General features: G+C 42.5%; 1 protein-coding gene across 5 annotated transcripts in view; it reads left to right on the plus strand.

The window, feature by feature from the left end:
* Nucleotides 1-339: 339 nt before the first annotated feature.
* SIDT1 (SID1 transmembrane family member 1) overlaps nucleotides 340-13,729 on the plus strand; it is a gene marked incomplete at its 5' end in the record, with an annotated part of 85,656 nt that continues 72,266 nt past the window's right edge. For all 5 annotated transcript variants that reach the window (XM_081235385.1, XM_081235383.1, XM_081235384.1 and 2 more), the window contains one exon: nucleotides 340-552. In XM_081235385.1, coding sequence (XP_081091511.1) covers nucleotides 340-552 — 213 coding nt within the window. The remainder of the gene's footprint in view (nucleotides 553-13,729) is intronic.

Consider the following 13,729-nt stretch of genomic DNA (forward strand, 5'->3'; position numbering starts at 1 on the left):
GGGGAAGAGATGGTTGAAATTCTGGCTGGGTAAGTGGGGGGTTCTCAGAAATGAGAAAGGGGGAAGGAAACGGACTTAGAAGCCGGCAAGCAAAGCAGCAGCCCCCGGACCCCCTATCCTCCGCACCCCCTACCTCCGCCCCGTGACCTTCCGTGGAGACCCCAGGAGGCTGCATCAATATTTGATCAGCCTTTCGCCAGCGCGTTGCCAGCACTCGTCGGCAGGGCTTGCCAGGCATCGCCTGCGCTGCGCTGCGCTGCAGCCGGCGCCGGGGCCCGCAAGGGGCTTTGGAAGGACCGGCTCTTCGCTCGCCCTCTCCCCTGGGGCGCGGCGCCCACCATGCGGGGCCGCACGCTGCTCTGCGCGCTGCTCTGCGCGCTGCCCTGGCTTCTGCCACCGGCGGCACCCGCGCTCCCCGCGCAACCCTTAGCGCGGCGCCGCGACCCCCGCGACCCCGCCAGGGGCGCTGAGTTCGATCGCATCTACAACGGGGTGGTGAGCCTCAGCACCGAGAACATCTACTCCTTCAACTACACTAGCCAGCCCGGCCAGGTAAGACACTCGCTCGCTTCGCTCCCAGGAACTTGCCAGATCTCAGAGCCCCGTCGCTGCTCTGGGTCCCTGGGGAATCGACCTCGGGAGACCACAGGGACCAGGGGACCCTCGTTCCCTTTCTCCTTCAAAGCAATCACTGCCTTGCCCAAGCTGCCGCATCCTCCGCTACCGGCCTCGGGGACATCTTCGCCTCCTCTAGTGCCTTCCCGGCCTCGTCTCTGGCATTTCTGGGCTTTGCAGGGGCGCTGGTTCCCCGCACCGTCTGCGGGTCCTGGCCCCCTGCTGGGCCCTTCTCTAGGGAGGTCACGATTTCTAAGGCTGAGGAGGGAAAGGACCGCACCTCTGTTCCTAATCCCCTGCGGGGAAGGAACCTCATCTCTTTTGGATGATTCTGCCAGACTTCTATTTCATAGCACACGGGGAGGGAGAGCTGCTCAGAATCTAAAATGGGAATGTGTGAGAACAGACCAAGCTGCAGAATCTCTGTGTGTTCAAGAGTCACTGCCTGCGTTTCTGTACCGTTGTCACACATTTGTGCTTCAGAGAAGCCAGAAGACCCGGCCAAAGATATTGGAACTGCAGCCATCAGCCGATTTATCGAGGTTGTGATTTTATACAAGGAGAGGTAATGGAGTGAAAGTTCTAGACCTATTTCTGACAAAAATTGAGGTGAGACAAGGGAAGGAAAGGACTGTTCCAGCAACTACCCCTTTGACACATATACTCTATAATGTAAGAAAACGCATACAATTAGCTTTTCCCCTCTAATAGGAGGCATAGAGAAAAGAGAAAACTCCCCAGTGTACCTGCCTCTAGATCTTCTTCCCAGGAATGTATGTGAATGAATGTGTATATATGTGTATACATATGTATGAATGTATATGTATCCCTTACTATGCCAGCATTCCCTACTCATTGGGGAAATTCCAGAACCCGATGATTGGGATACCATGATATGCCTCCCTAACTCTCACTTAGGATCAAAACTCAGAGACCTGGTAGCTTGGGGTAGTATTTAGCCAAGAGGGACCAGTGTGCCCATCACCACTCCCAGACATTTCCCAAGTGTGTGTACTGAGCAAGTGCACCATCTCCAGTCTGGCACCAGATCCTAGGCTTGGTCTTCACCATGGACCATGTCACCATATTCTTACCCTGTCCTGGCCCTCGCTGACCTTTAGGTTGTACTCCTGAAGTAAGCAGACTGGCTGTGTGCAGAGCCATTCCACTGTAGACAAGTCGGGGGGGGGGGCTCAGTTTTTACTCCCCACATTCCTTGTAACCCACATTTTCCAGTTCTGTGTGCTGTATGGACCAGCTGACTTGCACCTGAAGTGTGTTCCCAGCCCTGTTATTGGCTCAGAATAAATAAATGTCTGAAAAACCCCATGATCTCTAGGGTGTACTGCCAGTTTCCCCCTAAATCATTGGTAAGGAAACTCAAATGATGTGTGCAAAGTAAGACCCTACATCAGGCTTTAGTATTTCTTACACTGCTGCTTAGAGATAGAGTGACTGCTTTTTTTACTGTTCTTTGGACCTTTTTTGGCTGCAGTATTCAGTAAGTTCCTCTACCTCAGCATACGTTGCACTGTCTGCAGTTAGGGTCACCTACTTGACTTTCCCAGAAAACCGTGAGATATTGAGGATAGTGGCAGAGTCATGTCCATCTCTATACCCTAGTACCTAGCACAGTGCTTGGCACATAACAGGTTTACTAATGTTTTTGAAAAAATGAATACATAGTTGAAAAAAGATTTAAGGATTCTTTAAGCTAAACCTAAATAAAATATACTTTTTAGTAGGTTGAATGTGAGATCATTTCAGATAAAAACAAAAATTTTTTTAATTGTTCTGAGATTATGCTCTTTCCATTTTGCCTGTATGTATGTTAAAATGCCCTTTATTTTATGAAACAATGGTGATAATTAGTTTTTAAAATATCTTTGCATAATACAATAAAAAGCTGACAGCCCCTAAATTTTACTAGTCTGAGAAATATAGTTGGAAACCTTAGGACTAGCAGAAAACTCAAGTGTTTTAATTATTTTAATGCCAGTATGCAATAATATGAACCAGATGTCCTCAAATCTTACAGCCTTCTGAAACTTCTCTTTAATGTGCATATAAGACAGTGGAATCCTCAATCAATTTACTTTGGAAAATTGCCCTTCTCTCCCTCCAGTCCTGTATTCCAGTTGCTTTCTCCAGAAATGGCATTGTTCTGACCTACCCATCGAAACCATTATTCTGTTTCTCTTGATGGCCTCCTCTCTTCTTGGTCCCTTTTGCCTCATGTTGGAGACCAGCCCCCCCTCCTTCTAAAATCATGAACACAATCCTGTTGGATATAGCAGAATTTTACTGAAGGTTTGGAGTAACATAAGGGAATTGCAGAACAGCACAGAGTAGGTGATAAATTAAACCAGAAAATCTAAACAACACTGTCATAACAATTTACCAGCTATTCCTCCACTAGGAGAAATATCAGGATGGTGGCACTATTTTTCAGGCCCTGGCTTGTCACCATCTTCTTGGCCACCCCTCACCCCAAATGCTGGCCTCTCAGTCTCTAAATTTTTGTTATTCTCTCACATCAAGCAGTTTTGCCTCCACGACCAACCCCAAACTCACTAAAGAACTCTGCTAAATAAAGAGCTATGAGCCCAAGAGCAGAACCTTTTTCCTTTAACCTGAGCAAAGTCTTGGTCAGGGCTCTCTCCCGTGCACACGTCATTTCCCATCTACCTGTCTTCAGTACAGCTAATTATTTGGTTTAGACATAGGTGTGTTCTTAATTGGAAAACTGAAAAATATTGAATGAAATACATATAACAGTGTTTATATTGGCACTAACGGACATGTAGCACATTAAATCATTAAATTCACACTACAGAGCATTATAAAAAGCAGACTTTCCTGAACTCTTTTTCAAATGCTTCCCATTTCTTTTCCAATGAACATAAATTTTATTTCCTAATTTTCACGTAGCATCTAGCTCTCCAGAAATCTTGACTTTACACAAGTTTTTCTCAATTTAATTAAGTACATTTTAAGATTTTTATTTTTGAAAAGACTAATCATCATTAAAATTACACCAGATGTTTCATATAAAGACACTGTCTGCAAATACTGATTATAATGCTGTAAGCAAAGGAAGAAAAAATTAAAACAATGTGGATAAGTGCATTTTTAAAAAAAAAAAAAAGGAAAAAAATTCGGTTTAGGAAAAAAAAGACTAATTTTTTCATTTTAATCTTTTTTCCTTTTCACTTCAAGCCATTGGTATGTTTGCCATTCTTTTTCCTTCAGCTTGGAGGAGAAAGACTATTCTAAGTTTAGGCTTTGGTGCAGTGAGGAAGCCGATGTGGGAGACTGTTCCTAACCTCTCCTGTCAGCCCCTGCATCTTCCATACCAAACGCTGTCTTGGAGAACTATTTAGCCAAATGTGTCATGCTAATTAGCTAAGCTAGCACCTGGAAAAGTCTCACATGCCTTCCAGGCTGAGAGTAATGTAAATATGAAGTTGCCATTAAAAGAAAAATCACTGAAGGAATGGAGTGACTGGTTTAAAGAAGGATAATGAAAATAACGATTGAAGGTACAGGTCAGGCAAGATCGTGGTTCATTTCAATCCCTGGAGGGGCAGTGTCTGGAGACTCCTTTCAAGGGGCATAGGGTTTCATTGTGTCAAGGGCTGGGACCAAACAAGAAGGAAATCACCTTGTTGAGAAAATTGTCAGGGATGGGTTTGACTGGGACAGAGGGCATAAAAGCAGGTTTACTGGGAAATGAGAATACTCTTGTAGAGACACATGGTGACAATAATAAGATGTTTATATTTGAGCTAGATGGTGATAAGAAGCCCTTAAATAAAAATCTAACCATGACCCAGCAAGAGGTCTTCTCTGAGGCTTTCAGTGACAGAATTCATTGTCTGCCATAGATTTTTGAATTTGAAATGTTTCTCTGGACTTATTTCTTTTATTTTGTTTATTACACGGAGGCATTTATCTTTTAATGACATATAGTTGTCTATGCCTAAGGAACAAATCTTGGCTTTATTAATATCAACCAGTATCTAGAATCAGTTATACCAGCCTGTCAGATCCAGACTGAAAAAGCCCATCCAGTTCTCATGAACTGGACAGTCCAGGGGTAACTTCTAGCTGTATACATTACTACTTAGAAGAATTAAAAATGTTGATGCAGTAGCCTCAGTTCTCTCCATGTCGTATGTATTCTCCCCGTTTTCTTTACAAAATGAGGCAGAGAAACCTCCTCTGCTGTCCTCCCACATCTCCTTACTGAACTGGACTGGTGCTTGTTTGGGAAGAATCATCTCATTAGCACATTACCTGGGTGGTTGGTTACTGTCTCAGTCAGTTCAGGCTGTTAGAGTACCATAGACTGGGTGACTTAGAAAACAAACACTGATTTCTCACAGTTCTGGAGGCTGGGAAGTCCAAGATCAAAGTGTTGGCAGACTTGTATCTGGTGAGAGCTGGCTTCCGGGCTTGTAAACAGCACTTACAGATGTGTCCTCATGTGGCCCAGAGAGCAGAGAGAGAAGCCAGCTCTCTCCTGTCTCTTCTTAAAAGGGCACTAATCTCATCACCAGAGCTCCAACCTCATGATCTAATTAACTTCCAAAGGCCCTACTTCCATATACTATCACCCTGGGGATTAGGCTTCAACATATGAATTTGGGGATGTGGGGACACAAACATTCAGTCCGTAGAGTCACCTCTCACATTTTCCTGCATGGCTCTGAAAAAAGAGTATTGACATGTCATAAGGGTATTTAGGGGCTGACATTACTCCAGTTATGAGTCTGATTTTATGGAGGGCCCATCTTCTGCCTGCCTTGACCTGATAATCACATGCTAAACTGTACAATGGACCTCTACCTTTGCTACATGTGCTGAAGTTGTTTTTCAGTTCCTTTTTGTTTCTTGCTGAGTGCCATGTCCATAAGCTTGCTGTAGTGTTGGGTTTGGTTTTTCAGTTGTTATTTTGTTTTGTGTAGATTTTACTGCTGTGATGGTCCCTTCTGACAGGGTGTTTTAGGTTCTTATACAGTTCATCGAGATTTTCAGCCTGCCTTTCCTGGTTTGGTTTCAATGTGTTACCTGATGTAACTCCTATGTCATTCCTCACTGTTAGCTTGAATCTTAAAGACTAAGGGACTTGAAGATACCGTGAAACCTCTTTGCTGCTAGAAGTGCCAGCATTTCTTTCTTCATTTCAAATAGAAGTAACCACACCCTGTTGATATTATTACACGTTGCCATGCAGCACCCCAGAGTATGTTAGCCAGCTCTTCCTGCATTGTTTAACGCTAGAGCTGACTGAAGTTCATGTCAACACACCAAGATGGTGCGTTAGTGATTTAAAGGCACATCTAGTGAGCTATTGGAATTGGGGCCTCACCATCCTTTCTGCTTATTTGCTAAGAAAAATATCAAATACATCATAGGCTGCCAGACAATATAATCATAGTCTTTTCTATTTTGCTAAAAAAAAAATTATAAACATTGATTTTTTTTTCTTTACTTGGACATTTTGAAAATGGAAACTTTGAGGTTTTCCAGTACATTAGTTGGCTATGCAAACCAAACCAAAACCTAAGGACCTGTATTTTGCTTAAAACCTAAGGTCAGCAATAAGAATAACATTGTATTCTATTAAGTCCTCAGCCTAAGATCCTTCTGTTTTTATATATAAGAATGTGTGTAAAAATTAGATAGGAGAAGCAGTTGATTTACATGTTAAAAGATAGTGCTCCATTCCTGAAAAGCAAAGCTGAATGTTATATAGCAAATTTAAATTATATAGTAAATGTTATTAATAAAATTAATTTGCTATAATAATTCATTACTTCAAATTCTTGTTCCCCTCATCCCCTCAGTTTATTTGAAGTGACAGTAATAGCCAAAGAAATTGATTTTACTGTTGGGAAGAAGTAATATGCAGATGTTAATTTTGCTGCAAGATTCAACAGGGGATTTTTCAGTTAGTTTAACAAGAAGAGTAAAGCTGGCTTGAAGTTGTCTTATATTGAAAAATGTGTCCAGAGAAAGCTGAATATAAGTTTTCTTTCCTGATAAGAAAGCTGTAGGAATCCACTTCCCCGTCACAGCTCCCAAGAAGTGGGAAATTTTCTCTCTGTTTGGACCACTGAAAAGGTTTTGAGGAGCTAGTTTTCAATCCATAATTTTAAGGAACTTTATTTTGGACCCAGCCTTCTACAGCTGATCCCAAGAATGGCCAGGGGTGTCACTATGTAATTATGAAAGTATTGGTTATTTAAAAGTGAAGATCACCTATGTTTCGGTTAGACTCAAGTGTTGGAATAAAATACTTAATTTCCAAAAATGGTGGCAAAATTAAAGTTTGTCTAACATCATCAAGTAACATGTTGTCCTGAGTAAAAACATCCTTTGGCTACCTGGGAACTTACACTTGATACTGTGGACATTTAAAAGTGTAGATAAAAGTTCACCTCTCCCTCTGCCTTACCTTGGCTGCAAAAGATTTTCAACTTTGTTTGCTTCCTCACTGTCCCCTATATGTACATATTTTTAACAAAACTTTATTCTTCAAAGCAGTTTTAAGTTTACAGAAAAATTAAGCAGAAAGTGCAGAGAGTTCCCATATATCCTCTCCCCACCACCCCCCATTCACACACAGTTTCCCCTATTATTAATATCTTGCATTAGCGTGATACACTAATGATGAACAAATATTGGTGTAATATTGATATTTTATCGGCCTTTATTATTTACTAAAGTCCACAGTGTACATTAGGTTCACTATTGGTGTTGTACAGTTCTATGGGTTTTGAGAAATGCATAGTGTCATATATCCAACATTATGGTGAGTTGTATAGAATAATTTCACTCCCATAAAAATCCCCTGTGCTGGGCTTCCCTGGTGGCGCAGTGGTTGAGAGTCCGCCTGACGATGCAGGGGACATGGGTTCGTGCCCCGGTCCGGGAAGATCCCACATGCTGCGGAGCGGCTGGGCCCGTGAGCCATGGCCGCTGGGCCTGCGTGTCCGGAGCCTGTGCCTCGCAACGGGAGAGGCCACAACAGTGAGAGGCCTGCGTACCGCAAAAAAAAAAAAAAAAAAAAAAAAAAATCCCCTGTGCTCTACCTATTCATCCCTTCTTCCTTTCTTTCAAACCCTAGCAACCACTGATTTTTTTTTTTACTCTCCTTATAGTTTTGTCTTTTCCAGAATGTCATACTGTTGAAATCATACAGCATGTAGCCTTTTCAGACTTGCCTCTTTCACTTAGCAATATGCTTTCAAGGTTCCTCCATATCTTTTCATGGCTTGATAGCTTATGTCTTTTTAGTACTAAATAATATTACATTGTCTGGATATGCTATAGTTTGTTTATCCATTCACCTATGAAAGACGTCATGGTTGCTTCCGATTTTTGGCAATTATGAATAAAGTTGCCGAAACATTTGGGTGCAGATTTCTGTGTGGACATAAGTTTTCATCTCATTTGGGTATATACCAAGGAGCTTAATTCCTAGATCGTACGGTAAAAGTATGTTTAGTTTTATAAGAAACTGTCAAACTTGCCTTCCGCAATGACTGTACCATTTTGCACTCTCACCAGCAATGAATGAGAGTTCCTGTTGTTTTTCCATATCCTCATCTGCATCTGGTGCTGTCAGTGCTTTAGATTTTAGCCATTCTGATAGGTGTAGAATGATATCTTATTGTTTTAATTTGCAGTTTCCTAATGGCATATACAGTTGAGTATCTTTTCATATGCGTATTTGCCATCTGTATATCTTCTTTGGTGAGGCATCTTTGCAGATCTTTTGCCCATTTTTAAATTGGATTGTTTGTTTCCTCGTCATTGAATTTTAAGTGTTCTTTGTAGATTTTGGATACCAGTCCTTTATCAGAAACAAGTTTTGCAAATATTTTCTCCTTGTCTATGGGCTTGTCTTCTCATTCTCTTAATAGCATTTTTCACAGAGCAGACATTTTTTAATTTAATGAAGTACCACTTATCAATTTTTCCCCATGGACCATGCCTTTGGTGTTGTATCTAAAAGTTTGTCATAAAATCTAAGGTCACCTAGATTTTCTCCTTATATTAACTTCTGGAAGTTTTATAGTTTTGAATTTCATGTTTAGATTTATGATTCATTTGGGGTCAGTTTTTGTGAAAAGTGTAAGGTCTCTGTCTAGAATTTTTGTTTGGTTTTTGTTTTTGTTTTGCATATGATATCCAGCTGTTCCAGCACCATTTGTTGAAAAGGTCACCCTGTATTTTTAGTATTATAGTACTGCGTATGTTTGTATACATTTATAGCCTATCTTGGACTAAAGAGTTTGAAGCAACTCTTTATTTGGGGCTCATGGTTCTTACCATTGTTCCCAACCTTCCCTTCTGTTACCACCATCTCCGATCTCTACCATTCTCTTGTTGCTCCTTTTTTCTACGTATCTTATGTCTCTCTGCTTCTTCCATCCCTTTTGTCTTTCCAGTCTTCTGTGAACACTGTCAGTCCATCAGGGTTCTTCCTTTTCTCTGGTCGTTTGAAGCTTTGTTACTGGCAAAATATTCTTTCTTCTTCATCTCAGGAGATAGGTTTTGTTCCTTCCTTCCTGATTCAGAGCCGGTCTCCCGATTTTTAAGGCCTTGCTATAGAATGTTAATAATACCAACAGTGAAGGATGAAGAGCATACATTATTTGGGCCATCAGTATATACTTGTTTTGACTTCATGTACCATTATTTCCTTCTTTCATGTCAACAAGATTTTCTCTGTCAAGTCTGCTTAGCTACAGAAGTGTGTCACTGGGCTTGCATTTGTGATGTTTTTTCTATTTTTTCTATCAATAAAAGAGACACAAAATATCCCTCAAAACCATAAGAAAGAGGTAATTGTATTTTAAACTTAAGAGCTGAAAGGACCTTTTAAATGACCCAATCTCCTCTCTCTTAAAAGGAGAGAAAACTGAGCTGGTAAAATAAATGACTTGTCCAAATTATACAACTAGTTTGAAGCAAATCCAGGAACATAACTCAGGTTCCTGAGGACATTTCCTCAGGATATTTCTACTAAACCTCCCACAAGAGCACATCTGTTATGCTTATCAACAACAATAAAAATGTTTAAATACCATAGTCATAATTCCACAGTCAGGTTGTTTGATCACGCAGTTTAAGAGCTTTATGTCTGACTCCCTTACAGTTACTGAAAGTTGAAACAAGAGGATTTTCGCTCTGTTTTTCCTCCGTGGATCGTCCAGGCATCCATGTGCCTGTGTTAAGTCAGGCAAGCAGAGTTGACACTAAGAAAAATGGTGAATGTGACAGATTTCCTTCAGTGTTTCACAGAGCCACAGGCACCCACCACCCTGTGGACCAGTCTTCATCTCTTGTGGGCTTTATTGTCATTAATGCTGGGTTCCTTCTTTGTGCCAGACATAGGGCAGCTTGGAGACCTAAGCAGTTAACCTATATGTTCCTCTAGGGCAGTATTAATCCTGAGAACTTGTATTTCCGGATCCCCACTAAATAGCTATGAAGATAAGCCATAGCAAACAGGAATGACTGACTCTTTCTGTCCCTTTAGATCTAACTGCCCTTTTGTGGACGAAGTGACCCACAACTATTTTAATTTGTCTAACTGGGGGTGTATGTTATGCTCCCCCCCCCAAAATTAGCATGTAAATGCTCACAGTTTTATTTTATCCTCTCTAATACTTGCAAAAAAGGAATCCTGTATTCGTCCCCACTCTCTCCCTGCACCGTCTTCACCAGAGTGGAGGAATTATAGGTTTCTAGGAGAAGGACAATGTTTATCTGGGTAATAAAGGGATAAAAAGTGGGGGATAAGGAAACAGGCAAACAGAGTGAAGTCTGGGTGTGCAGAGATGGTTTGGGGAGATCTGTGGACAGTAAGGCTCAAGTTAGCTGTGGGCTATGAGTGAAGTAGACAGAGAAGGAAAGAGGGTGTGGGGTCAGGCAAGGTTATTGGCTGCAGGCAACAGAAATCGACTGGCTAACATAAGGAGTAAAAGAATTTACTAGAAGGATATTGGATAGCACCCAACCTGAGTTCCTAAGCTCACACTATGGGGACCAAGAGAGAATACACTGCAAGAAATTATAACAATAGTCACGCAGCAGGAATGTTGTGGCCAGGATGCTCACCTAGGCACTACCACCTCCTCTGCCATTAGACATGGTCACCCCTGGGCCCTGTTGTCATGGTCCCTACTGATGTCACCATTGACAGCGAGTGTTAAACTCTTCCTTCATCTTTGTATCATTTAATCACCATTGAAAGTACCAAGTGGGAGCATCCAACTCTCTGAGCGTGGGTCCCGTACCTGGCCCCTATGGCATCTACAGGCAGCCTTGCCTCCCACAAAACTCACACAGTGGGGTGGAGGGGAGGAAGCTCCTCTAAAACATGCAAAACATTTGTATGCTGGGCAGCCCCCAAATCAACCCCACCAAAAGTTTTCATGGGGTGTTCTCTAGCTAGGACATTTGTTGGAAGACAGCTACATGGACCCAGACATAAGTGATCAGGGACCAAAGGGAGCAAAGCTGGGCTACTGGAGGCTATCTTTGCCCATTTAAAGAGGAACATCTTACCTGAGCACCAGAGAAGAATGCAAGTCATATATATCATCTCAGCCACAGTGTTTACTCCATGATTAGAAATAGTTGTGTCTCTGAAATATGGCCTTCCCTGAGGCCACTTCTGCTAGTCTCAGGAAATTTTCTTTGAAGATTTTGAAGGGGATGATGTTTGAAGATGATTGGCTTTGTCTTGTTTAGAAAGCAGTTTTTCTTTAGGTAATACTTATATCCCGCCAATACTTATTTAAAATTATAAATGGCACCAGTCTGGCAATGAATACCACTACAGAAATAAACAGCTGATAAACATCAGATCATAACTCTGACAATCATTGCAGTTTTGTGGTGCTTTTCCATCTTTAGAGCATTAATTAAGTAGGCCTCAGAATAGCTCTAGAAGAAACATGCCTGCAGTGCAATCACTCAGCATATAAATAAAATCCAGGGAGTAGATCCTTGTGTTCTGCCTCAAACCATAAACTAAATTATTTTTACCTCTTTACAATTTTTTCTCCCTCCCAAGAGAAGGAGTATAAGCAGGAAATAGAAAAAGACAGGAAAGATAAAGAGGAAAAAGGAATCACAAACAGAGATGAGCAGACTCAGATACCTAAGAGGTTGGTGAACCAACAGAGGCCCCTGGCTCTCCCCCAGGAGCCAAGGCTGGAGATGCCTCAAGCCAGACGGAGGGCAGTGGGACAGAGGAGCGAATGCAAAGTCTGTGAGGGGCCTGGAGAGACAGAAGACGGTCAGCTCTTGGGGTGAGAGGCAAGTGGCCACCCTCAGTCTAAGAGGCCACGGGTAGGGAACAGGTTGGAGGAGAGCTTTCTTGTGGTGCTTTTTGGCCTCCCTCCGTTTGGCCCAGGTATACTGCTGCCTGCCCTGCCTCGTCATCATCAGGAGGGAGGAAACAAGCAGCACCCACCCAGGGCGGGCTGGCTCGCGGGATAATGTCTGTGGAGGCTGACGTGGAGAAGCGTAACCACTGTGCCTGCTGACCTGCTGGCCCTGAGCCGTCCCTGCTTTCCCACAGGCCCCTTCACAGGGCAGATGCCGGCAGGTTAGGATGGGAGCAGGAACAGTGGGGCTGGGGGGCGGTGGACGAGGGGCGGGAAGGTAGAAGTAAAATTAGATGGGGGGGCAGACTGGACCCCTGGAGGGGGGTGAAAAGGGGCATGGTCAACTCAGAGGCTCTCCACCCTTCCAGTCCCTCCTTCTTCCCTGAACTCCCCTCACATTTAGCTCCTCCCCTCTGGAGTTCACGCTACAACTCTAGGTAGCTGATAGCCCAGGGAATCAGAGCTCATGGGAGAAGATAACAACAGATCTACAGAGGGAAGTTACGTGAGAAATGTCAAACTGGATGACCTTTACCAGATGTAGCAGAGTTAATGAACGGGAAGAATAAGACTTCATGATAAGCAAAGTGAATATCCTGGAAGAGATGTGGATAGGAGGATGTTGTTCAAATGAAACAGGTTACAGCTATAAAGATGAAAGATGAAGCAACTGGGAAATCCCAGATTTAAAAAATAATCCTGTTTACATAAAGACCTCAGCAATGGGTTGGACATTAGAATGAATAATGGATTAGAGAACTGGAGGATCGTGTTGAGGATCTACCTAAAGAGATGTAGGATATAAAGAGAAAAATTAAGAAATTGGGAGCACGGACCCAATTATGACATCAACATAATAGGGGTCCCACAGGAAGAAAACAAGTGGAGAGAAAGGAATATCTGTAGAAATAACGCTGAAGAATTAAGAACAGCCAATTCCCTGACATCCTGGGGTGTTTTTTTTAGGACTTGTTGAAAGCTACAACCTTAGCTGGACTACCTCTGCTCATATGAAAACAAACTGTAGTGCATGTACTAAGTGTCAAATACATGCTTGACTCCAAATAATGTCACAGATAAAATCCTCAAAGAGAAACAAAACAAATACCTGGAACAATTAGCAAATATTACAAAACATGAAAATATGATGTAATTGAGCACTAAATTGGGTAGTACAGTCCTTAAGTTTTATGATATTAAATGGCCAGATTAGGGCGAGTTAGGGTCTTCAGGACATACCTGATTTGACCTCAGTTCTTGTGAAAAAAATATCACAGCACTTCCCAAAGTGTGTTCTATAGAACATTTGTTCTGTAGGATAGTCTTGGTGTGGCATGTGAAAGGGATTCCAAATGTAGTGGAATTTGGCCATGTTTTAACTGCCCAGTATCTGAACCCCATTCCTATATGTTTTGGGGAAATTCCTCATTTCATGAGTCTCTGCTGGAGATAGAGTTCCTTCCACTAGGGAAGCAGAACAGCAGGCATCTGCTATCTTGAACACACCCCTCCCAACCCCACCAAGCTCAGGCTTGGGTCTGTGGCCTCGGCGCTACCAATCAGATCAGCTTTCCCCAGACTTTGATTTGGGAGCCAGTGACACAGGAAAGCAGTTGTTCAGCAGCAACAGATGGGTGTCCAGGGATGGCCATAGCAATGGGGTGGTAGCACTTAAAACCCTCCAAAGGCTTTCTATTGGC

The sequence above is a fragment of the Mesoplodon bidens genome (assembly GCF_964165515.1).
Source record: "Mesoplodon bidens genome assembly, chromosome: 5".
NCBI classification, from domain to species: Eukaryota; Metazoa; Chordata; class Mammalia; order Artiodactyla; family Ziphiidae; genus Mesoplodon; species Mesoplodon bidens.